The sequence below is a fragment of the Manis pentadactyla genome, chromosome 16 (genome assembly GCF_030020395.1).
Source record: "Manis pentadactyla isolate mManPen7 chromosome 16, mManPen7.hap1, whole genome shotgun sequence".
NCBI lineage: Eukaryota > Metazoa > Chordata > Mammalia > Pholidota > Manidae > Manis > Manis pentadactyla.
In genome coordinates this window covers 27834576-27857859 of record NC_080034.1, presented here as the reverse complement: position 1 = coordinate 27857859, position 23284 = coordinate 27834576, and the positions used below count along the sequence as shown (strand labels likewise).

Genomic DNA, 23284 nt, shown 5'->3' with positions numbered 1-23284 from the left:
CTGAGAGTGCGCGCGCGCCTTGCGTGAGCTGGCGTGGTGGGTGGGACCTGCACGGCCCCGCCCCTCCTCCTCCTCCTCTCCCTCCCTCCTCACACTCCTCCTCCCCCCGACACTGCCGCGGCCGCCGCAGGGACCCGGAGCTCTAGCCGCCCAGAGACTCCCCTCCCTTCCCCCATCCCCGCCCCGCCCCAACCCGGGGCTCCGCGCTGGAGCCGAGTCTGCGCCTGGGGGTGAGTACGCGACCCTTCCCTAGGCCCTCTCTTTCCTTTGAGGATCCTACCACCACCCAAAGAAAAACCCCGGACTCAGCTGCGCGTCCCCTCCCTTCAACCTCCTGCGGGACCCAGAGGTGCCCGGGGCCACGGGACCCAGTGTTGCCGCGCGCTACCCCCAGCGCCGCACCGTCCTGAGCCAAATATTAGTCCTCAGGCCCCTGCCGGGAGTCCAGATGTGCACCGCCCTCTGTCCCGAAGGTTGGGACCCTCCTTCCGCGGCCCCCTAGCACCACTCTTCTCCCACCTGGCCAGTCCAGGTGTGTGTCCCCTCCACTTCCCTCCAGGGTTCCAGCTGCGCCCATCTGCCCGCTGCAGCTATGGGGAACCTGCCTCCCCCGCCCCTGAATTTTGGATTCCAGGGTCGCCAAGTCAAATAACCTCGGTCTCTTTTATCTTTTCTCCTGTTCTCCCGGGCCGAGTACCCCCCGCAGCTGGCCCGGGGCTGGGGTTGGGCAAGGGAAGGGTTCTCCGGTGTTGGCTTGAGGCTGGCCGCTGCCTCCGGGCCGTCTGGGGACTGGCCAGCGGGCTAGGGAGGCGGCTGGCCCCAGAACGTGTCCTCTCCTTGTACCCCACACAGTGCAGTTCATTCATGAACCGCCCGGGCCTGCGTTGGAGGGAGCGGTGGGGAAAGGATTCAGACTCGGAACCCCGAGTGGGGCAAAGGCCTTGTTGGGGGGAGGGGGCGAGCTTTGTCCCGGGGCCTTGACCGCCTGGGGAGGACAGTCCCATAGCTTTGGCGCCTTGTTCCCCAGAAAAGGACTCTTGGGAAGTGGAGAGGAGAGGTCAGAGGGGCCTCCTGCCCTTGGGTCTCTGTGCTGCCATCTGCCTCGGTCCCCTGGGCGGAGGTCTGGAGACTCAGCACTCCACTTCCTAGGGAGCCAGGAGAGCCCCGACTTCTTTACCCACTCTCTCGCCTCTCCCTTGGTCTGCAACATCCTGAGGATGGGCACCCCCACCACTCTGCCCATCCTGCCTTCGGTCATATGTGAGGAGGGGAGTGGGAAAGTCAGTGTCTACCAGGTTTCTAGCAGGAGTGTGCTGGCAGCATGACTGTCCTCCAGGGCACCAGAGGGTCCAGGCCCCGGCATGCCCCGGGTGGCACATGCTGGGGCCTGCTGTTGGCTCATCCAAAGTGATCTTGGCCTACGGGTGGGTGCATGGGGATGTGGAAGGCAGAAGGCAGGTGATGGGTAGCTAAGAACCCCCTTCTGGACATCCTACAAGTTCCCTCCAGTTAATAACAGTCTTGGAGACCTCAGTTCAAATTCCAGCTCTGCCATCCTATAGCCGTGTGACCTTGACAATAACTTGTCTGAACCTTAGAGTGAATTAAAAAGTGTGTTTACTACCACCTCCTTAAAAGATTTATCATAGAGATCAAACCAGATAACACAGGTAAAGAGCCTGGCACCTTGCCTAGTTGTTGATCAATAATGGGTTCTCTTCTCTGAACTTCTGACCCTTCCTGGCATAGCATCAACCTCCCTTGCCCCCTACCTCCCAGGCTGCTACAGGGGGATCCAGTATGTTTGAAGAGTTTGGAGACATTCCCTGCAACTCCATGGCAGAGTACTAAACACAGTATAAGCCCTTAGGTCTTAAAAAGCCTATCCTGACCCAGGGCCTCTATCATTAAATTCTGTGTTTTCTTTTATTTTGATGTCTGCCAGTTTCCTTCACTAAACCAACTCCTTTGATGCCACACTTTATTGACAATAGCTAATTTTTTAGAATCCATTGTGTGCCTTGAACTGTATTAAGAGCTTTGCATAAGTCATCTTGTTTAATCCTCAGGAACAACCACACAACTGAGTTATTATCCCCATTTGCTGATGAAAGAACTGAGGATCAGAATGGTGAAGTAATTTGCCTAGGTCAGTAGCCTAGAACCTCTGTTCTTAACTACCAAGCTCTGCTGCCTGTCCCTACACCTCCCTCAGAAACTGAAATCACAAACTCAAGGCCTGAGTGGAGGGTCTGGGAGCTACAAGCAAGAGGAAGACAAACAGGTAGAAAAAGGGTGTGGCATTTCTCCAGAGCTGTGGCTGCCAGCCCCCAACCCAACCTCCAGCTCCGCACTCCCTCGTGGAAGTGACAACTCTGTTGGCCAGGCAGCAAAGTGCAGTGGGTTAAAGTATAGCCTTGAGCCAGGCTGCCTGGGTCCATATCCAGATCTATCACAGACTGGTCACACAGCTGTGTGACACTGGGCAAGTTATGTACCCTCTCTGTACTTCAGTGTCCTCCCAGGGTTGTGATGGAGAGTAAATGAGTTGACATTTGTAGAGCACTTAGAACAGTGCCTGGCACAAAATGAGAGTTAAGTAAGTGTTTGATAAATGCATTCTTTCCCTACTACAGTTAACTCTTGAACATCACAAGGGTTAGGGGTGCCCTCCCCCTCCACTCAGTCAAAAATTGGCATATAAGTTTTGATTTCCCCAAAACTTAATAGCCTACTGTTGACCAGAAGCCTTACCAATAACATAGTTTATACATTTTGTAGGTATCTGTTTTATATATTGTATTCTTATAATAGAGTAAGCTGGAGAAAAGAAAATGTTTTTTCAAATTGTCGCAGTTCTCCCCAAAATTTTCTAATATATTTATCGAAAAAACTCTGCATATAATTAAGCTCCACGTATAAGTGGACCAGTGCAGTTCAAACTCTTGTTATTCAAGAATCAACTGTACCTTTTATCCTCACCTGTGGATACATTTGTGTCCATCCCTCCGAAGTTGTTAGGTGCAGAGCCAGGATATTAACAACTCTTTGTTACAGTTTGGAAGACTGAGGCCCAGACTACATAGTAATGCAGCTGGCGCCCATCTTCACTTCCTATGAGACCACACTGCCTGTCTGTGATCCCAGGCCCAAAATTAAATCTTTTAGAATAACTCTGTAAGAAAACTTATAACTCCCCCACCCCCACCACACACACACACACAAACACACAAACTTAATGATAAAATAACAACTTTATTAGCTAGAAATAAAATCATCCATCAATCTCTCTACACACTTCCAGCTAAAACCTCAGTGTCAGACCAGAGAAATTCCAATACATCTGGGTCCGGCAACCCTGCATAGTGGATGAACCGCCCTCCACCACCACTTTACCTTCCCCTCCAAAATATTCTCATTCTCCTCCCTCCTCTCAGCTGCTCCAGTAAAGGCTTTGAGAGCAGCTGCCCTTGGTGAAAGAGCCCAGCAACCCTACCCCCACAGTGAAGGGCTTGGAATAGCCCTGTGGGCCCTCAGCTCTGGCTCCACCCTTTACCTGCCCTGTGACTTCGTGGGAGTGACTTTTCCTCCCTGGGTCCCTGCTTCCTCCCCTGTAAAATTTGGACAGTGATCTGATCCACCAGTGTGCCCTGCCTTCCTCATGGTGTAGGTGGGAAGATAAGTGCAGTTATGGAAGGGAGAGTGCTTTGTGACTAAAGAGGGAAGCAGCAGGTGGACATAGTGATTTCAGTTACTAAGCATCTTCTTGGACCCTCACCACCCTACCAGTTCCTCTTATTGAGAAGATGAGGGGACTTGGTGCTCTAGGGGTTTGTACACATTACATCCTGGCCTGGTAGAACCTTGGAACTGGGGATAGAAATAGGCAAGGAATGGCAATGAGCCATCTTGATTCCAGAGTGCACTGGAGTTGGAAGTTAAGGGAGACTAATGCAGAGAACCCCCAACTACCACAGACCCAAGAGATCTATGCCTACCTTTAACCTTTAACCTCCCCTGGTGCCCCAAGGTTCGTACACCTTATGTTTACATAACCAGACTCCCAGGCACACCCACATACACACCCCACTTAGCAACCAGCTCCCCTCATCCCATGGACTGCCATGTGGTCATCAACTTCTTGCAGGCACATACAGGTACACATGTGAGCACGTGCTTATATACCTAAACACATACCTTCTCACAGTACTCTGGTATTCTCTAGCCAGATAACATTTCATGAGCATTTATGAAGCTTCCATAGTCTGCAGAGTCCTGTTCTAGGCACATCAGAAAAGCATCATGGTACCCCCTGAAGTGTTCTAGTTCTAGGGAGAAGTTGACCTAGGTTTGAACCCCAGGTTTATCATTTTATTAGCAGTGTGACTTTGGGAAAGTCACTTACTCTCTAGTTCCTGTGCCGTCATCTTAAAGTGGAAGTGACATCCAATTCAAGGTTGTTGAGGATTAAATGAAGTCACATATGTGTTATTCTTGAAGACAGTGGGCACTCAATAAGTGGCGCCTGGTACAGTAACTAACTTAATAGGGTTTACGGCAACTTGGGCTGGATAGGAGGAGGGAGGCATGGCACACAGGGCAGTTATTCCGTCAGCGTTCTTAACAGGCTTTTCAGAGACTCCCTGGGACCAAGTGAAATACGTAAACAATCCCAGCTTCCCCCTCCATCTGAGATATGTTGCCTCTTGCCCTGCAGTTGAAACGTTAGGAAGAGGTGGGGGGAAATCTGGGGTTGGTGGGCAAGAGAAACCCTCTGAGTCACCCCAGAGGGCTGGGAGACGCTTATTCTCAGAGTTACAGTCACTGATTCTAGGCTTGTTGTTCTCTCTCTTTGTCTGGTTTCCTTTCTTCCCTGGGGATCCCCCCTACCCCAGGCAGAGCTTCAGTGTTGTCAGCAGAAGGGGCCCCCAGGGGCCCTCCAGTAGGACGGGGGTGGAGCAGTGATGCCGTGGCCACACTTCTCTGCCCTGGGTGCCTCCCCAGAGCCCTGCGAGACTCCGTTCAGGCACTCCAGTACCCTAGCACTCAGGATGGCTGCCCCGTCCACCCACACCAGGGAGGGCTGGACAGCCCTGCAGAGGCAGGGAACCGGGCTGGAGGGCAGTACCCTGGCTGCTGTGGGCTTGGGCAGGCTAAGAGGTCCCGCCCACTCTTCCTTTGCCAATGGAAAGGCTTGCTGGAGGGCACGGCCTTCCCAGGCTGCTCCAGGGGCAGGAGCAGGGCACTCTGGGAGTTGTAGTGCTCACACCACTCCGGTGGTCTCTTGTACAGAGAGCAGGAGAGAGGCAAGGAAGCTGGAGGGAAGAAAAGTGTATCTGTTGCCGTGCAGGAGAAAAATGAGGGGAAGCAGGAGTGACTGGGGCCGGGAAGGTAACACAAACAGAGAAGTCTTTCTTTTTAAGTGACTTCCCACTCTGATCCTATCCTCAGACCACTACTCTAAGGACAGAGGGGCAGCTCCAAAGCTAAACATCTTACTTTGAAGCCAATTATATTGCAAAGTTGATTAACAGAGTTGAAAACTCTAAGCAAATGAAACCATGCCATTTTTCTAATAAGGGTAGAAAGAAGATCAGGATGAGATTTCTGGCTTTTGACACATCCTCCCCTGGCCTAGAGACCCCTCCTCTTAGCCTTTGATTCTCAGGCCTAAAACCTCTCCCCATCTTCCCGCAGGCTCAGCTCTACCCCCTGCCTGAGAGAGAAAAGGAGACAAGAGACAGAGACAGACAGAGAGAGAGAATGTGTTTGAAGAGTGTTTCTGTGTGTGTGTATGGAGGTGGCGGGAGGTAGACGTTAGAGACTCACAGACAACTTCAGCTTAGAAAAACCAGTCTCCCCAGTCCAGATCTGGGCTACGTTCCCCAGACCCAGGGTGGGGTTGCAGCCCGAGAGCCAATGAAGGTAAATCCATGTGACTCAACCCTCCCCTCTCCAGACCTTTATCTCTGGAGGACAGAGCTTCCACCTATCCAGGCAGCCCAAGGATCTGCCCGTGCTGCCCCCTCCCCAGGCCCACCCTGGGGAGCTCTGGGGGGAGTGGGGGCCAAGCCCAGCTGGCCGTTCTGCCCTCTGCCCAGGAGGACCATGCGGCAGTAGCAGCCATGCTGCCCTTCCTGCTGGCCACACTGGGCACCACGGCCCTCAACAGCAGCAACCCTAAGGACTACTGCTACAGTGCCCGCATCCGCAGCACCGTCCTGCAGGGCCTGCCCTTTGGGGGCGTCCCCACCGTGCTGGCTCTTGACTTCATGTGCTTCCTTGTGAGTGCCCGTGAATGCCACCCCCTCCCTTCACGCCCTGCCCCGCCCTCCCCAACTCAATAGCTGGCCAACACCTACAGCTTGAACCACTCCCCAACCCCGACTGCCCAGGCTTAACTGCAGGAGGATTCCCGTAACCTAGCCTAGCCTAGCCTCTGACCAGTTACCCAACCCAGGGTCATCCCCTTCTAAGACAAGGTTCAGGCCCTCTACTCCTGTCCTCTTGGTTGGTCCAGTTGGTGGATTGTCTCTCTACCTGCCAACCATTCCTTCTTCCTTCAGGCACTGCTGTTCTTGTTCTCCATCCTCCGGAAGGTGGCCTGGGACTATGGGCGGCTGGCCTTGGTGACAGATGCAGACAGGTAAGGCTATGGGACTGTCCCCCAGCCCCACACACACACACACACAGGTAAGGCTATGGGACTGTCCCCCAGCCCTACACACACACACACACACACACACACACACACACACACCTTCCACACTCCTCAGGGACAGGAAAGAGCAGATGCAGACAGGTAAGGCTATGGGACTGTACCCCAACCCTACACGCACACACACACCTTCTTCCAAACTCCTCAGGGACAGGAAAGAGCCAGCCCTCTTTCATCCCCCTTTGTTGGGGGGATGAAAAGGGACCAGTCTCAGAGTGGGTAGGGGGGACATGAAGGCCTGAAGTTGGGCCTTTGCCCCTTGCCGGTCCCCAGGGACCCTCTCCTGACCCCTGCTAACCCTGTCTGTTCTCTGTCCCCAGGCTTCGGCGGCAGGAGAGGGACCGAGTGGAACAGGAATAGTATGTGGGGCGCCAGCCCCCTTATCCCCACTAAACCAGCTTTTCCTTCTCTTCTCTCATGCTTCTCTTCTTTCCTGCCAAGTTTCTTTTTGCAGTTTTCTCTTCTGCAGGCTCATGTGTCGGATTAACTCAGGCGGTGTGCTTTGCAGAACAGGGGGCTCCCTAACTTGTCTCTGCCTCACCCCCCATCTCTCCCTCTGGCTTTTCACCTGGGAGAAGTCCCTCAGCATGTGCCTAAGCTTTGTGGTCCTTGTTGGCTGCGGTGGAGGAGCCACCCTTCCAGAAACCCACAGTACACTCACCGTGTTGGTTGCAGAGACAAGATTGGGCGTCACCAGTGGCTTCCTGTCCTTTAACAGCTAGTTCTTCATATTCCAGGGTTCCCTGCTCACCCACTGTAGAGGCCTGGGAGGGGGACTGCCCAAAGCGCCCCAAGTCTGGCTTTTTGTGTCACATCACTGTCTCTGTCTAGAGGACTGGCATTGGAGTTGCGGCAGCTGCTGGGGTCAGGGAATAGGGAGGGTGAGGCCCACCCGGGAGACATCCCCCAGCTCCCTTACCGCCCTCCCTTCTGGAGACTCTTGGCCTATGCACTTAACATTGGCTCTGTTTTCCCCCATCCCCCTCTGGCCAGCTCTGGAACTGCAGGCCGCGCTCACATTCTTTCTTCAGTCTCCACGGAGAAGACACCCTCCTCCCTTGGCTGGCTGCCCTGCATCAGTACCTCCCAGGTCCCCTTAGGGAAGAGGCAGATTTAAGGGAGGCAGGGAGAGAGCAGCTATTCCTCGCGCTTCAGCCTCTGTGCAGTTCTGCCTTGTCTAGCCCCTGGAGCTCTGGAGTGGGAGCCCACCCATTCCACCCTGCTTCCCAGGAGCTCAGACTCACAGGGTCTCTGATCTTTCATCTCCCACCCCAGTGTGGCCTCAGCTATGCACGGGGACAGTCATGACCGGTACGAACGTCTCACATCTGTCTCCAGCTCCGTTGACTTTGACCAAAGAGACAATGTAAGTGCCCTCCCCCTGACTTCTCAGCCACCCTCTCCTCCAGGGCAGGGGGCTTAGCAGCCTCCAGCTTCCAGGGCTATGGAGTCAGCGACCTAGGGAGTGTGGCCTTTTCTGCAAGAGCAGTGCTTGTGTTAGAGCCACAGGATAACCTCCCAGACCCAGAATCCTGGCTTTTTCCTCCCAGAATCCTGAGTGGGGTCTCAGCCTCCAAACTAGCACAAGCCTAACAGCCATGATTTCCAAACTTTGTTCTACCATGGAGTTCTGTGCCCCCACTCCTGATTAATCCTAAGGACTCCTTTTTCCTTAGACATGGTCTTAGAAGTAAAAATGAGCCTTCCAGGCCTGCCTGGCAGAGCATACAGAATCCATTGTGTTGCTCAGAGAGTGCTGGTGGCTCCTGGCTGGGTAGGACCAGTTGACCTGCTTAGGGACTAGAGCTGAGTGACAGCAGCCCCTGTAACAAAGCATGTACTTGGTGATGCACAGCAGTCCCTAGACCCCCTTCCGTGTCAGACCCAACACCCTGGTATTACCTGCCCAGCCTGCTGTCACTCTGCCAGGGTGAGGGGCCTGGTCAGAACCCTAATCTTCAGGCCTTTGAGGGCCCTGGTCAGTCCAGCTTAGGCTCCTATAGCAGAAGCCTATCAGCTTCCTGCATTGGGCTCGTGCTGGTAAGTAGCAAAGCAAAGGTATCACCCCCGCCAACCAGAGTATCCACATGGTCCCCAGACCCAGGTAATGTTGGCAGCAGGTAGCCCAGTCCTACATCGTGCCTAGAGGACACCTATCTCGCCCATCCTGTGTTAAGCCTGGACCTTCTGGTAGGAAGGTGAAGGAGGGTTCTCTCTGCCTAACCCTCCCTCTCATATCCCCATCTTGCTCTGAATGGGGTTTCTGCTGGAAGGCAGGCTTTGGGGTGGAGGGTGGGAGGCGGCAGCTCACAGTGACCCAGGAGCTTGGTCCCTCGGATGTACTGGAAGATAGATGGCAGGAGCTTGGGCACTTGGCACACCTCTCTGCTTTTGGCAAACATGTTGCAGACTCATTCGCTACATACGGGTCTGCAGGTCCCCACTACCCTCCCTAGAACCCCAAATCCCACCCATCCCCACCCTGGCCCACACAACAGCAGGACCTCCTGTGGTTCAACAGCCCTGTTGGGTATTTGCAGGGATCTGTGGCTCTGGGCATGAGAGTCTGTAAAGAACAGTTAGGCCTCAGTCCTTTTCTTCCCTGAGAGCCGGGGTCTTCCCTCCTCCCCTCTCTGGGGATCAGCTCCTTTCTTGTTGGGGAGGGTTGGTTGTGGAAGCCATGCCACCACGAGCCACAGCCTGCTTTCTGGGACCCGGGTGGGATGTAGGGGGAGGGAGGGGTGGCGGGATGGGACCTCCAGCTGACAGCCCTCTGTCCCTGCAGGGTTTCTGTTCCTGGCTGACAGCCATCTTCAGGATAAAGTAAGTGAACAGTCTTCAGCTCTAAAGAAAGAAACAGAAAGTCCAGAACCTGTCATCTCCCTACAAAATCCAGAGGCCAGCAGCTGTGAGGGCCTTAGTGTTCCTAGCCAGCCCAGCACCCACTCCAGGAGGCCTGGACCTGGGGTCCCGACCTCTGCTGTCCCCTCAGCTGGCCTCACTGTACCCCACAGTCTCCCGTGCACCCCCCTGCCTGGGGGCCTGCTGTGCCCTCAGCTCTCCCTGCCCTGCTATGAGAGCAGGGGCTGCAGCCCCACCTGGGAGCCTCCATGCAGCCAGCGGGTAGGGGCAGAGGGCAGGCTGGGGGCAGCCAGTGTCCAGCAGGCAAGTCAGGAGCTCGACGGTGTGCAGCAGGCAGGCAGTGAGCACTGAGAGGCAGGAGGTCTGGGCAGGTCGGCACCGCCTGCACCGGCGCCAGGCGGCCCCTCCCCAAGCCTGCCATGCGTGCGCTTCCCCAGCGCCCAGGAGGTGCTGCTGCCCCTGAACCTGTGTCCTCCCTCCCGCCTCTTCTGTCACCTTCCACTCCTTGCCCTTTCTCCCCATTAGACATTCTCATACTGCCTCCCTCTTCCTTCCTTCCTGTCCCCCTCATAATCCCCTCCTTGTCCCTGGCTGGCTGCTTACCCTCTTCTCCCTGCATCCTTCCTTCCCTCTCCCGTTCCTTGTCCTCTTTCCTCCCACCAGGAAACTGGGGACTCGGAGACCCCCGTCCAACCCCACACTGCTGCCAGATTGGCAGGGGCTGGGCGCCCATGGGGTGGGGGTGGGCAAGGACGGCACACTGTGGCCCTGTGGTGCCCTGGTGCTCACCCGGTTCCTCTGTCCTCGTGGCTGCAGGGATGATGAGATCCGGGACAAATGTGGGGGCGACGCCGTGCACTACCTGTCCTTCCAGAGGCACATTATCGGGCTGCTGGTTGTTGTGGGCGTTCTCTCCGTGGGCATCGTGCTGCCTGTCAACTTCTCAGGGGACCTGCTGGGTCAGTGAGGACCTGGGTTGGGGGTGGAGAGAGGAGGGGACGTGCCCTGACCCCACCGCCGCCCTCTGCCTCTTCCCTCCCCCAGAGAACAATGCCTACAGCTTTGGGAGGACCACCATTGCCAACTTGAAATCAGGGTAAGGCTGGAAGCTGGCTGTGAGGCCAGCTTGGGGAGGGAAGGAAAGCAAAGGCAGGTGTTGGGGGAGAAGAGGCTGAGGCTGCGCAGGTGGCTCTGGGGCCTGAGGGCGGGGGCTGGAGCCGGAAGAGGTAGAGCCCAGCAGACAGTCCCAAGGAATGCCCAGGTAGAGGTGTGTGCCCTTAGGCCAGGGAAAGCTGGTGGGCAGTTAGAGGGCAGTGTGGCCAGTGGGTAGGGCGTGAAGGGATGACTTTTGGGGAACATTTCAGTTGGAATGGAACGATCTTGGGGTCTGGAGGATGTGGAGTGTGGGACCCGCCATATGAGGGAGTCACTGCCAGAGGCTGGTGGCACTCGAGGGGCTGTGTACCAGGGGTAACAACGCTGGGAGGTTGGGTGTCTGAGTGTGTTCCTAGCCCCATGTCTCCATGTACCCCTCTGCTCCTCCCAGGAACAACCTGCTATGGCTGCACACCTCCTTCGCCTTCCTGTACCTGCTGCTGACCGTCTATAGCATGCGTAGACACACCTCCAAGATGCGCTATAAGGAGGATGACCTGGTGAGTGGAGCACGGCCTCTTCCCTTCCCTCCAGGGCTCCCCTGCTTCAGCCCTAAGGAGTGTCAGCTCCAAGATAGGCCAGCTGGGTTTGAATCCTGACTGGGCAGCTCAGGAGGCCAGATCCTGTAAGTGAGCTTACCTCCCAAGCCTAAGTTTCCTCATCTGTAAGTGAGGTGACAGCAGTGCCTTCCCGAGATGGAGGGGAGGGGAGGGGAGGCAGTGCAGGAAGGCACCCAGCACTCAGGGTGGGGCTGTGCCTGACACCAGTGGCATCTCCTCTCCTTCTCCACTCACCCACCAGGCCGGTCCCGAGTGCCCACTCCATGCAGGTCCTCGTGGCCTACAGATCTGAGGTAGTGCCCCCTCCTCTCCCCTCTATAACCCCTCCGGGAACAGAGGTCCAAATGGCTCCTGCATTAAGTTCACTGTCTGATTTCTATTAGAACCGCTCCCTGACTTTTCCTGGGACCTGGCCCATCCCTGAGGCTTTCTCCCCCATCTGTTCCTCTTTGCTCACCCCATTCCCACCCCTCCCTGCCTTCTCTGGCTCCTCTGCAGAGAGCCTCAGGAAGGCAAACCCACTCCCCTCTCACCCCAGGTGAAGCGGACTCTCTTCATCAATGGAATCTCCAAATATGCAGAGTCAGAAAAGATCAAGAAGCATTTTGAGTGAGTAGGCAGTGCTGCCCCCAGCTCGAGGTCCTGCAGACCCCAAGAAGGTCCTCACATGCCTCTCACACTGAGATCTGGGGCCAGTGGGGGCAGGGGAGGGGTTAAACTAAGCAGGAACCCTGACTCTAGGGCGGCCTGGCCCTCAGGCAGGGTGACAGGCCCCCACAGGAGAAATACAGGAAATACTTGAAACGCGAGTCCTCTGCCTCCGGGGCCTCTCCCTGGCTTGGCTGGGTCATGAGTTGTTGACCCGGAGTCCCTGGGCCCTTTGAGCTGTATGGCTGCCTCAGAACTGTATGTGACCTTCTCAAGGGTGTACAGACTGGCAGGGAGAAGTTCCCTGGCTTTCAGTGGCTCCACAGGGGAATCGGGCTGGCTGTTCCCTGAGGTTCTTCCCACACTGGATTCTGTCTTGGGGAGGAGGGGTACACCTCAGGAAACTTGCTTAAGTGATATTAGGTGTAAGGCACTATGGCGGGTCATAAAAATGGATAGAAGATCATCAGGCTCTCAAAGAGTTCCTCCTCCAGTATGGAGGTCAGCTTCAGGAGCCAGTCCGGGGTCTGATCAGAGGTGGGCCTGAGGTTAGTCTGTGGTCAAAATTAGGAGTTGGCCAGTGGTCCTGATGAGGGACGGTGGTGGTTTAGGATCAGGGCTCAGTCTCATACAGGATCAGGATTGCGTGAGGTCTAGATCCACCATCAGTTGGCCTGGATCTAAGGTCAGTCATCAGTCTGGGTCAGGACAGGTTGGAGGTCATTGCCTGGTCAGGACATGCGGGACCCCCGTGTTACAGGAAAATGACTGCTTTGTGATCAGCACTAGTGGGTGAATGCGCATTCATTCAACATGCATTTATGGGTCGCCTTCTATATCCCAGGCAAAAACAATGAGAAGCAGGCCTTGCCCTCATAAGACTTACAGAACAGCAGTCAAGTGCAGACTCTCCTTGGTCAGTATGAGAGAACAGTTTGGGACTCTGTCTGGAGTTGAAGCTGTGATCAGCATTAGGGGGCAGTATGGGTCAAGGTTAAGGACAGTGGGTGCTCAGAGCTAGGTGACGTCTTTATATCACTGTCCAGTTGGAATCAGCCATCAGCTTTTACTGACAAGTCCTGTAATAACAAATATATGTTGTACCTGCCATGTGTCTGCACTGGAGTAGAAGCCAGTATATAGCAGTAAACAAAAAGAGAAACCTCACCTGCTTTCGTTCAGTGGGGCGAGGCCAGTAAAAAACGAATGAACTAGCAATAAACGCTGTGTCAAGGGGGGTAGGTGGCAAGAAGAAAAGCAGAGCAGGGAGAGGGACTGAGTGAAGGAAACAGGCAAGGTTGCTATTTCCAATGGGGTGAAGATGGGGGACCCTGACAGGGTAACATTTGAGCAGAGACCTGTGTGCAGTGAATGAGTGAAGCCTACTGAGTCAAGCATTCGTTCATTCAGCACCTACTTTGTGCTTCATACCAGAGAAACGACACACAACCAGGCCTGATGAGTATCGGTGGGGAGCTCACAGTCTAAATTGTCTGTTCTAGGGGTTTGTTAAGCGAACAGCCTGTGATTAAAATTAGTGGTCAGCCTATAAGCAGGTGGAGGAGACTGGGGTCCTAAATGGAGTTTTGGAGAACAATGGGCAAGCAGCCCCCTAATTATGGAACAGCCATTTCATTGATCCAGTCATTCGGCACGTATTTATTGAGCACCTACTGTGTGCAGGCTCTTGGCACAGGCCTGGATTTGTGGTGATAAGCAAGAAGTAACCTTGTCCTCATGGAGTCCATGAGCCAGTTGTCAGTTTGGGTCAGGGTTCGTGTCCAATTCTGGGGTCTGTCTGGATCGGAGGATTGACCCAGAATAATTAGGGTATATCCTGTGTACAAAACCAGGGAGCCTCTGTGGTAGGGATTAGGGAGTGAGAGATTAGTTAGATAAGAATGAGGGCTCAGCCTGCCACAGGGGTGAAGGTCCTTCCGAAGAAATCCTAAAATGGTTTGAGTAGCAGCATCAGGGGAAAGGTCTGTGCCTCCTGGGAAGTGCCTTTCAAGGATCCTGTCCTAGATTGCAGTTTCCAAATCCTCAAGGGTTTGTGTGGTCCATGTTGCTACTTTAGAGCCATATGTCATGCATCTTTAATACTTGCTGGTCCTGCATTTAAAATGTTTTTTAAAAGGTGGAGCTCAGTATAGATTAGGGATTAGGGTCATGTAGCAATGCATGTTCAGGATTAAAAAGGAACCACTCCCTCAGTCAGTCAGCTGCATCTCATAAGCCCTGCCAGGTACCAGGTACCAGGTACCAGGTACTGAGAGTCAGGAATGGTCTATCTCTGATCAGTCTCAACTCAAGGTTAGGGTCAACCTCAGGTCAGCCTTAGGTCAGGGTTACGGGTCAGTTTGGGTTCAAGTTAAGGGTCAGTATCTGGCCAAGGTTAGAGGTCAGTCAGGTCAGGGTTCAGGTTCAATCTCTTGTCCATCTTGGGGCAGAGACCATTCTGCAGGCATGGCTGTGGGTTGGTTGGGTTCAGTCCAATGTCAAGGTAAAGTGCTGGACTGTAACCAGTTCTTCTGGGAACAGGGTTTAGAGAGAAACCATGACTAGAAAGTTTCTCTCAGCTTAAAATTCAGAACCCCAGACGAGAATCAGGTGATGGCCATGGCTTCCCCAGTGCCACATGGGTGTGCATTCATATCCTGGGTTATCAGCCCACACCTCCATTGCACACTCTCCCTACTCAGATAAGCTTGAGGAGAAGTTTCAAAAATTTATTGTTCTGGAACTCTCATTTTTGTGGTGAAGACAGAGGGAGCTTGAATGGGAAATGTGTGTCTTGAACATGATGGGGTCTCATGGATGAAAGTCCAGGGCAGGTGGGCGGTGTCCCTGCAGAACATAATGAATGGTGGATTGTGTTTCAGGGAGGCCTACCCCAACTGCACGGTTCTTGAAGCCCGCCCTTGTTACAACGTGGCTCGCCTAATGTTCCTCGATGCAGAGAGGTAATGGGGGAAGGGGCAGGTGACATTGAGGGCCCCCTGCCCATTGTGAGGGGAATCTGGGCTGCCACACAGGAACCTGGCTCCCCTTCTAGGTGTTTCCCAGGGCATTTGATTTTAATTCAACTCCTACAGTGCCTGTCAGTTCAGTTCTGGAAAGAGCAAGGCTTGGAGGTTAGAGCTTATTGCAAGCGGAAAGGGACCTAACATTCCCACTCCATCTGAGGATATATTCTTCTACCACTACAGTATGACAGATTTAGGCCAGACTATAGGAAGAATTTCTGGCCTTCAGGGGATAGGTGGGGAGACTTTGGGGTGGAGACATGTCTGAGCCATGTACCCGAGTAGTTGCAAGAGCAATAGCCCCTGTCATGGAGAGTGGACTACATGATCCCCAAGCTGGGCTTCCTGCCCATCCTCCCAGCCAGCCACAGCTGGGTGGTGGGTGACTGGGTACCTGGGTCCCACAGGAAGAAGGCCGAGAGGGGAAAGCTCTACTTCACAAACCTCCAGAGCAAGGAGAACGTCCCCACCATGATCAACCCCAAGCCCTGCGGCCACCTCTGCTGCTGCGTGGTGCGAGGCTGTGAGCAGGTATGAGGTGGGCCGGCCATGGGGTGTGCCTGGCCTCGGCTCAGACGTCAGGCCCCCTAATGGGTGTGGGGAGAAGTTGGACAGGTCCTGGGGAGAAAGGTCACAGCAGAGACGGATGTACCACACAGTGCATGTCCCACAGCCCAGGAACACATGCACACAGACAGGCCTCACACATAATCACCCAAAGGTAAACAGACTCCCAGAGGAGGCAAGGACCCCAAATCAGAAGAAGTCAGCCAAGAGAACAGCATTGTGCTGTATTTAATAGCTCTGGGGCAAGTTGGCTGCTCTGTGCCTCAGCTTTGTCAGCTGTAAGATGGGGCTAATTGTACTACCACATAGGATTGTTGTGCGCATTACGAGAGTAACCGCATAGCTTACAGCAGTGCCTGGCCTTAGTAAGTGCTGGGTCATTGCTGGGCAGGTGCTGCAGGGAACAGCCTGGCTCTCTGACCAGAGCTCCTGTCCCACCTGCCCCCCGGCAGGTGGAGGCCATTGAGTACTACACGAAGCTGGAGCAGAAGCTGAAGGAGGACTACAAGCGGGAGAAGGAGAAGGTGAACGAGAAGCCTCTTGGCATGGCCTTTGTCACCTTCCACAATGAGACCATCACCGCCATGTGAGCCCCCACCTGCCTGCCCACCCCAGCCCTTGTCCCCCTGTCACCAGTTTGGGCACTCAGGTCCCTGTGCTCATGGCCAGCTATCAGCAGTGGGGTCCCCAGTGACTGGTGCAGCAGTAACTGGTGCCCATCCCCCCAGCATCCTGAAGGATTTCAACGTGTGTAAGTGTCAGGGCTGCACCTGCCGTGGGGAGCCCCGCCCCTCTTCCTGCAGCGAGTCCCTGCATATCTCCAACTGGACTGTGTCCTATGCTCCGGACCCCCAGAATATCTACTGGTGAGCAAAGGGGGGTGGCAGGGCAGGCTTCGTGGGGTCTGGGTGAGCTCCAGTGGGTAGGGGGCAGGAGAGGGAGGTCCTGGGCATCGCCAGGAACCACTGGCATTCAATCCCTGGAGTGACCCCCCTTGCCTCCCCAGGGAGCACCTCTCCATTCGAGGCTTCATCTGGTGGCTGCGCTGCCTGGTCATCAACGTCGTCCTCTTCATCCTCCTCTTCTTCCTCACCACCCCCGCCATCATCATCACCACCATGGACAAGTTCAATGTCACCAAGCCTGTGGAGTACCTCAACGTGAGGCCCACACCCCACCCCGCCCTCCACACTGTCATGAGACGCAGATACCCTGAGCACCTCCTAGGGAAAGACCGGAATGCCCTCCTGCCCCCTCTAGCTCACGTCCTGCTCTTCCAGCCTGTCCCCACCCAGAAGGTCCCACATAACCATGGGCTGCAGACTCTTCCCTTCACTTCCCTTGGGAGCCCCGCCACCTTCCCCTCAGGAGAGGCTGCCCTTGGGTTTGCACACACATAGAGACACACCCAGGGAAGAAAGACAGCTGGGGTCCAGTCCTAACTGACCGTGTGACCTTGGGTAAGTCCCTTCTTCTCATCCCTCAGTCTCTCCAACAGAAGAGTGGGAAGTTCAGACTAGATCATTCCAAACTTAGATTCCGATGCCTTTATCAAAAGGAACATTACATGAAACCCAATAGGGAAAAAGCGAGTCTGCTCAGATGGCAATAGTGTGAGGTCATTTCCACCTGGTCACTCCTTACCCCTCCTGCCATGCACACAGCATACTTCCAGGGGGCCTCAAATTTCAAAGGAAGACAGTTTGAAATTCACTGAGCGGTAATAGCATAATAGATAAGACCCTGCCTGCTTAGTTCAAGTCCCCACCCCAACTGCTGACTAGCTGCGTAAGCTTTTAAGTCTCTTTTTGCCTCCGTTTGCTACTCTATAAAATGGGGTAATATCATTGTTGTGAGGATTAACACATGTATAGTACATGACTGGTGTTTGGCATATAGTCAGTGTTCAGCAAATGCTAACTACTAATTCACCCTGGTGTGGTACATGTAGCCATGGCCCCCACCCTGGTCCCTGCCTCCCCAGATGTTCTGAACTGTCCGACATGGGGCCCAGGGCTCAGTGGGGCAGGGGCAGGTAAGCAAAACAAGCTGGGCCCACTAGACTGCCCCCGCCTCACTCGTCCCCCCATGCCCCACTGCAGAACCCCATCATCACCCAGTTCTTCCCCACCCTGCTGCTGTGGTGCTTCTCGGCCCTGCTCCCCACCATTGTCTACTACTCTGCCTTCTTTGAAGCCCACTGGACACGGTGAGACCCCACACACCGCACTATGGCCCTCCTAGGTGTGCGCCTGTCCCCAGTGGGCAGCCCTTGCCCTGCAGGCTCCCTGCCACAGGCTGTCCCAGCGCTGACTGGAAAGGGGTGGAGGCCAGCATCCTCACCTTGGGAAGCCCCACAACTCCCAGGGGCCCTCCTGGGACACTGTCCTGGCTGGGGGGCAGGCATGGGAGCTGGCTCACCCGGCCTCTGCCCCTGTGTCCCTCGCCCAGCTCCGGGGAGAACAGGACCACCATGCACAAGTGCTACACCTTCCTCATCTTCATGGTGCTGCTCCTGCCCTCGCTGGGACTGAGCAGGTGGGTTCTGGAGGGTGGGATGGGAGCTGGGGGATTGGGGGACGCTGCAGGGTGGCGACAGGGAGCAGTCCAGGCTCCCCCCTCCCTTACGGAGCAAGGGGCCTCTAGTCTGGGGGCATCCCCAGAGGCTCATGGGTGAGACTCCCTCTCCCTGGGTGTTCCGGGCCATTCCAGCCCCCACCACACTCTCCTATCCTCTCCAGCCTGGACCTCTTCTTCCGCTGGCTCTTTGACAAGAAATTCTTGGCTGAGGCAGCTATCCGGTTTGAGTGAGTGACTGGGGCCCCCAGGGGAAGAGCCCGGGTGGTGGGTGGGTGTGCTTGAGAGACACCGCCTCCCGTGTGGGAGGGCACAGCAGAGCTGCTCACCCTCGCAGCAGGCGGGAGGAGGGGCTCACACCAAGGTTGGGCAGGGGCATCCCGAAGGTCGCACCCACAGGTCTGAGGTGTATGCACAGGAGATGTCCCCGGGGCCTGTTGGGCCGACGGGATTCTGAGGTCATCCTCACGGTGTATTTGGGGCTTCGGGACCCACACTCGGAGTTTCTACGAGGGCCTCTGGGGCTTATTTCTGAGACTAACTACAGGATTCTGCAGTTTCATCAGGAGGTTTGGAGAGGTGTCTGTAGTAGGGTCTTGGTCCCACTTTGGGAGTGACTAGGGGATGCCTAGAGGGATTCCTGACGGCCTCTGGAGCCCACACTTTGGAGTGTCTATGGAAGGCCTTAAGGCTCACAGCTCTGAGAGTATCCCTGGTAAACTCTGGGGCTCACCCTTTGGGGTGTTTATGGGGCACAAGGTCTGGAAATGCCTCTAGAGTTTGGGCTCTTCAAAGATGTGACTGGAGTTCTTTATGGGACAGCTTTCCTGGGGCTCTCCATGAGGCTGCATTGGGGGACACACCATGGCTGTATATGTGTGCACAAGCTAGGGCCTTGCTCCAGGCCATCTGTGGTGATCTGGGCCTCCCACTTGGGGCGTCACAGGCATTAGTGAGGATTCCTGGGCTCCCCACTCTGAGGATCTCTGAGGGAGGGTCTCTGGGGCTTGTGTTCTGGAGGTGTCTGAGGTGTATATTCTGGGAGTAACTCTGGCTTAATTTGAGGTCTAAGGGGAACCTTCTGCGTATTCCTGTGGCTTACACCCCTGGGGGGGTCTCTGGGCTTCCACAGAGGTGGCTGGTGGGGATCTCGGGCAGCCATACCCTGAGCCCTCTGGCCGTATTAGGGGTCTCAAGCACTCTCTGTGGTCCTTTATGGGGCACAAGATCTGCATGTGCCTTTGGGACCACACTCAGGTCATGTCTGCTCACACTGTGGGTGTTGGAGGTGTCTGTTGACTCTGGCATCTGCCTCTGGGGTTCACGCTCGGGGGCTGGGGCACAGGTGCTTGAGGACTGCACTGGGCATCCACATGGAGGAAGGCACGCTGGGGACGAAGGTGTGATGTGCTAGCAGTGGGCAGGCAGCCACCGGGTCCCCCAAGGGTGCAGTGCTGGAGCACCTGGTGCCCGCAGGTGCGTGTTCCTGCCTGACAACGGCGCCTTCTTCGTGAACTACGTCATTGCCTCAGCCTTTATCGGCAACGCCATGGACCTGCTGCGCATCCCAGGCCTGCTCATGTACATGATCCGGCTCTGCCTGGCGCGCTCGGCCGCCGAGAGGCGCAACGTGAAGCGGGTATGGCCGCCTGGGGCAGCAGCGGCCCGCACAGCGCCCCCTGGTGGACCTAACCAGAAACAGCTGCAGCCGTGCTAATGTGTTGGGGGCACAGGGGTGCTGGGACTTGGGGAGCCCAGTTCCACCGTCCTGGGCTAGCCCTTTCCCATCTGGTGGGGCCTCAGTTTTCCCATATGTACAGTGATGGATAAACAGATAGCCCTGAAGGCCCTTGCCAGTTGTGACCATCTAGTGTTCTCCCATGGGAGTCAAGGGGAGGTCTGGGTCCCTAGGCCTAGGGTCCCTGTGCCCTGACCCTACATGAGGGCTCTGGGCATCCCATTCCCAAGCCCACCCAACTGCCAGCCCTGATCCCGCGAAGGCCCCTCCCCTGCCCCATCACTGCCTGCTCCCCCTGCCACCTCCGGCTCAGCCACAGCCCTCTCTATCTGCTTTGCTCTGCCCTACCCTGGACATTGGGTTCCTTTACCCCATCATTCCCTTCCCGGCCCCAGAGTTCCTGGCCCCTGCCCTCTCCCACCCGCCCTGTGTCCTCCCATCTGTCCCTCCCCTCCCTGAGCCACCCTCCTGCCCATCTCCCCCCTAGCATCAGGCCTACGAGTTCCAGTTTGGCGCAGCCTATGCCTGGATGATGTGCGTCTTCACGGTGGTCATGACCTACAGTATCACCTGCCCCATCATCGTGCCCTTCGGTAGGCTCCGCCGCGCCGGGACCTGGGCCCTGCTCGGGGGGACCCAGGACCTCTCCCACTTCACTCTAGTAAGGCATGCCACCCCGAGTGGACAGGGCCCCGGCTGGGAGACTGGCCCCTCAGGCCTCCCGCCCGGTCCCTGGCTCAATCTGGGGCCTGGCCTTGGGGGAGGAGGGGGTAAGTCATCTCAGCTCAGGCCGGACCCAGCTGGTATGTTGGGCTCCTGGGCAATGTCACCCCAACATGGCCGTCCTCATCCACACCTGTGCCTTCACTCAACTGGGTAGACTTGGACACATATCACATACCCACTGAGGTGTTTGTTCACACACACACACACACACACTAATACACAGGATCTGTGGGCACACTTGTACATAGCCCTGTAAACTCAGGAAAGACCTCTGGATTCCAGGATGGGGTTGAGTCCTTGCCACCAGTGGAGATACCCCACAACTGCTCAGCTGTGTGACGTAGGAAAGTCCTTCTTCCTTCTGAAATTTAGCCAAGTTTCTCTCCAACTATCACCCCCACTAGTGGCCTCCACTTTCACCCTGATAACATCCTAAACTTTTTACCACCCTCCCTGGTTATTGAAGGCTCCAAACTAACCTTGTCCTCATTTGCAAGCTCCCATTCCCTCAGTCTCCAGGAAAGTAGAACTTACCACCTAACTTAACCTTGTCTGTTTGGGGATAGGGGTAGAAAAAAAATGATAAGGGTTTTAAGAGAAAGCTCACTGACCCAAATGAATGGATTTCTAATAGGTCCCTGGTGAGGGGCTTCAGAAGGAAGGGCTTGAAGCAGATGCAGCAAAATTCTGTGATCTTGTTGGGGGCTTGGAGCTCATCCTGTATTGGGGCTGGGGCAGGAGGGAGCCAGCCCTTCAGCAACCTCAGAAGGCCCAGGACAACCTGTGACAGACACACAGAGGTCCAGCGGCTCTGGTTCCGAGGTCAGGGCCCATGTGGCTTCCCCCAGGGCTCATGTACATGCTGCTGAAGCACCTGGTAGACAGGTACAATCTCTACTACGCCTACCTGCCCGCCAAGCTGGACAAGAAGATCCACTCAGGGGCTGTGAACCAGGTGGTGGCTGCGCCTATCCTCTGCCTCTTCTGGCTGCTCTTCTTCTCCACCATGCGCACGGGTGAGGGCCACCCCCCCTTCAGGGAGCTGGGTGGGGGCAGAGGGGACTCCATCCAGAGTCAAGGCAGAGCAGGCCTCGGGAGGGTCCGTGTTGGCCAGGGGTCTCAGGCCAGGGGCCTGGGAGAGGCTGGGCTGAGGCCATAGCACAAGGGAGTGTGAGTCTATGATCAGAAGGTGGCAGAAGTGGGGTGGCAGGCCCCGGGTAGGAGTCCCAGAGGAGAGGCAGCAGCCCCATCCTTTGCGCCCCGCACCAGGGTTCCTGGCGCCCACGTCCATGTTCACATTCGTGGTCCTGGTCATCACTATCGCCATCTGCCTCTGCCACGTCTGCTTCGGACACTTCAAATACCTCAGTGCCCACAACTACAAGGTATGGGGCGAGGGGAGCAGGGCTGTGGCTGAGGGCAGAAGCTCCAGGGGGTACAGGGTGGGCAGGGGGATGGGGAGGGCTAGGAGCTGAGGGCAGAGCCGCAGGGGTGCCGAGGGGGTGTGGAGTCATGATTGTGGCTGAGGGCGAGGACGTTCCCCCCACTCCCTGACTCATTTCGGGCCCCTCAAGATTGAGCACACAGAGACAGATAGTGTGGACCCCAGAAGCAATGGACGGCCCCCCGCTGCTGCCGCTGTCCCCAAATCCGCAGTGAGTGCCCTGGTCCATGGCCAAGCGTGGAGAGATGCCTTTGATTGAGACTCAGTCCCAAAGCTGAGTGTCCCATTAAGTCCTCCAGAAAGGGAAGCCTGTTCCAGCCCCCAGGGGCAATGGGGAGTGGGGCAGGGAGATACCTGGCTTCCCTGGGGGCTGCCCACCTCTCTCTGAAGGGAGGTTCACTGCCTCTCCCTGTGCAGTCCCTGAGATTCCCCCATCACCCTCTCCCCTCCTTGGGACAGGGCAGCTGTCCACCCTCACACCCCACTTCTCTCCTCTTTCAGAAATACATCGCTCAGGTGCTGCAGGACTCAGAGGTGGACGGGGATGGGGATGGGGGTCCTGGGAGCTCTGGGGACGAGCCCCCGTCATCCTCATCCCAAGATGAGGAGCTGCTGATGCCACCTGATGGCCTAACGGACACAGACTTCCAGTCTTACGAGGACAGCCTCATAGAGAATGAGATTCACCAGTAAGGGGAGGGAGGGGCCCTGGAGGCCACGCCCTGCCCCACCCCCCACCCCCCCACGGACACTAAAATGCTAATAATTTATTAGATCTAAAGCTTCCTTCCTCCCCCATCCCCTGCTTTCATTAAGGTATTTAAACCTGGGGATTTTCTCACTCTCCCTCACCATGGAGGGAGGGAGGGAGGGAGGGAGGGAACCCCCAACCTCAGTGAGGAGAGCCCCGAGCAGGACCCGGGGCAAAGAGGGATGTGGACAGGGTTCCCCCAGATCAGTGCCCCCCAGGCTAGTAACATGGCCAGGAAAGGGTTAATGAGAGCCAAGAGGGGTACCTGGTGCCATGGCTGGAGACCTGGGGGGCAGGCAGATCAGGAGCCACCCCTCAGCTCTTTTTTCCCCCCAGGTTCCTCTGGGATCTGGCACTCCCGGGAAGTGGAGCTTCCAGCCACTTGCATGAGAGGGGAAGGGGTGCTGAATGGGAGGAAGAGTCAGGCCCCAAGCCAGGGGGGGTGACCTAAGGGTGGGGGTGGGCATGGCTGACACTGGAAAATGGGTTTTTGCACTGTTTTTTTTTTTTTT

General features: G+C 55.9%; 1 protein-coding gene across 3 annotated transcripts; it reads left to right on the top strand.

Moving 5' to 3' along the window:
- Positions 1 to 100: 100 nt before the first annotated feature.
- TMEM63B (transmembrane protein 63B) lies at positions 101 to 23284 on the top strand. Of its 3 annotated transcripts, none has more exons than XM_036927359.2 (24): positions 101 to 230; positions 6102 to 6284; positions 6567 to 6646; positions 7039 to 7077; positions 7994 to 8084; positions 9504 to 9541; positions 10397 to 10539; positions 10625 to 10676; positions 11127 to 11235; positions 11834 to 11904; positions 14826 to 14906; positions 15377 to 15500; positions 15989 to 16122; positions 16265 to 16402; positions 16543 to 16696; positions 17639 to 17745; positions 17988 to 18074; positions 18278 to 18343; positions 19590 to 19752; positions 20339 to 20444; positions 21426 to 21593; positions 21847 to 21962; positions 22152 to 22232; positions 22523 to 23284. In XM_036927359.2, the coding sequence occupies exons 2-24, from the start codon at positions 6126 to 6128 to the stop codon at positions 22712 to 22714; spliced, it is 2499 nt and encodes an 832-aa protein (XP_036783254.1). In that variant the 5' UTR covers positions 101 to 230; positions 6102 to 6125; the 3' UTR covers positions 22715 to 23284. The 3 variants fall into 3 exon arrangements, with proteins under 3 accessions (XP_036783254.1, XP_036783256.1, XP_036783259.1); XM_036927361.2 differs by lacking the exon at positions 101 to 230 and adding an exon at positions 5295 to 5391; XM_036927364.2 differs by lacking the exons at positions 101 to 230; positions 7039 to 7077.

Coding starts and splice junctions, on each gene's coding strand:
- TMEM63B (XM_036927359.2), top strand. CDS start 6,126: ATGCTGCCCTTCCTGCTGGCCACACTGGGCACCACGGCCCTCAACAGC. Junction 10,677..11,126: donor ATTGCCAACTTGAAATCAGG/GTAAGGCTGGAA, acceptor TGCTCCTCCCAG/GAACAACCTGCTATGGCTGC. Junction 11,236..11,833: donor GCTATAAGGAGGATGACCTG/GTGAGTGGAGCA, acceptor CTCTCACCCCAG/GTGAAGCGGACTCTCTTCAT.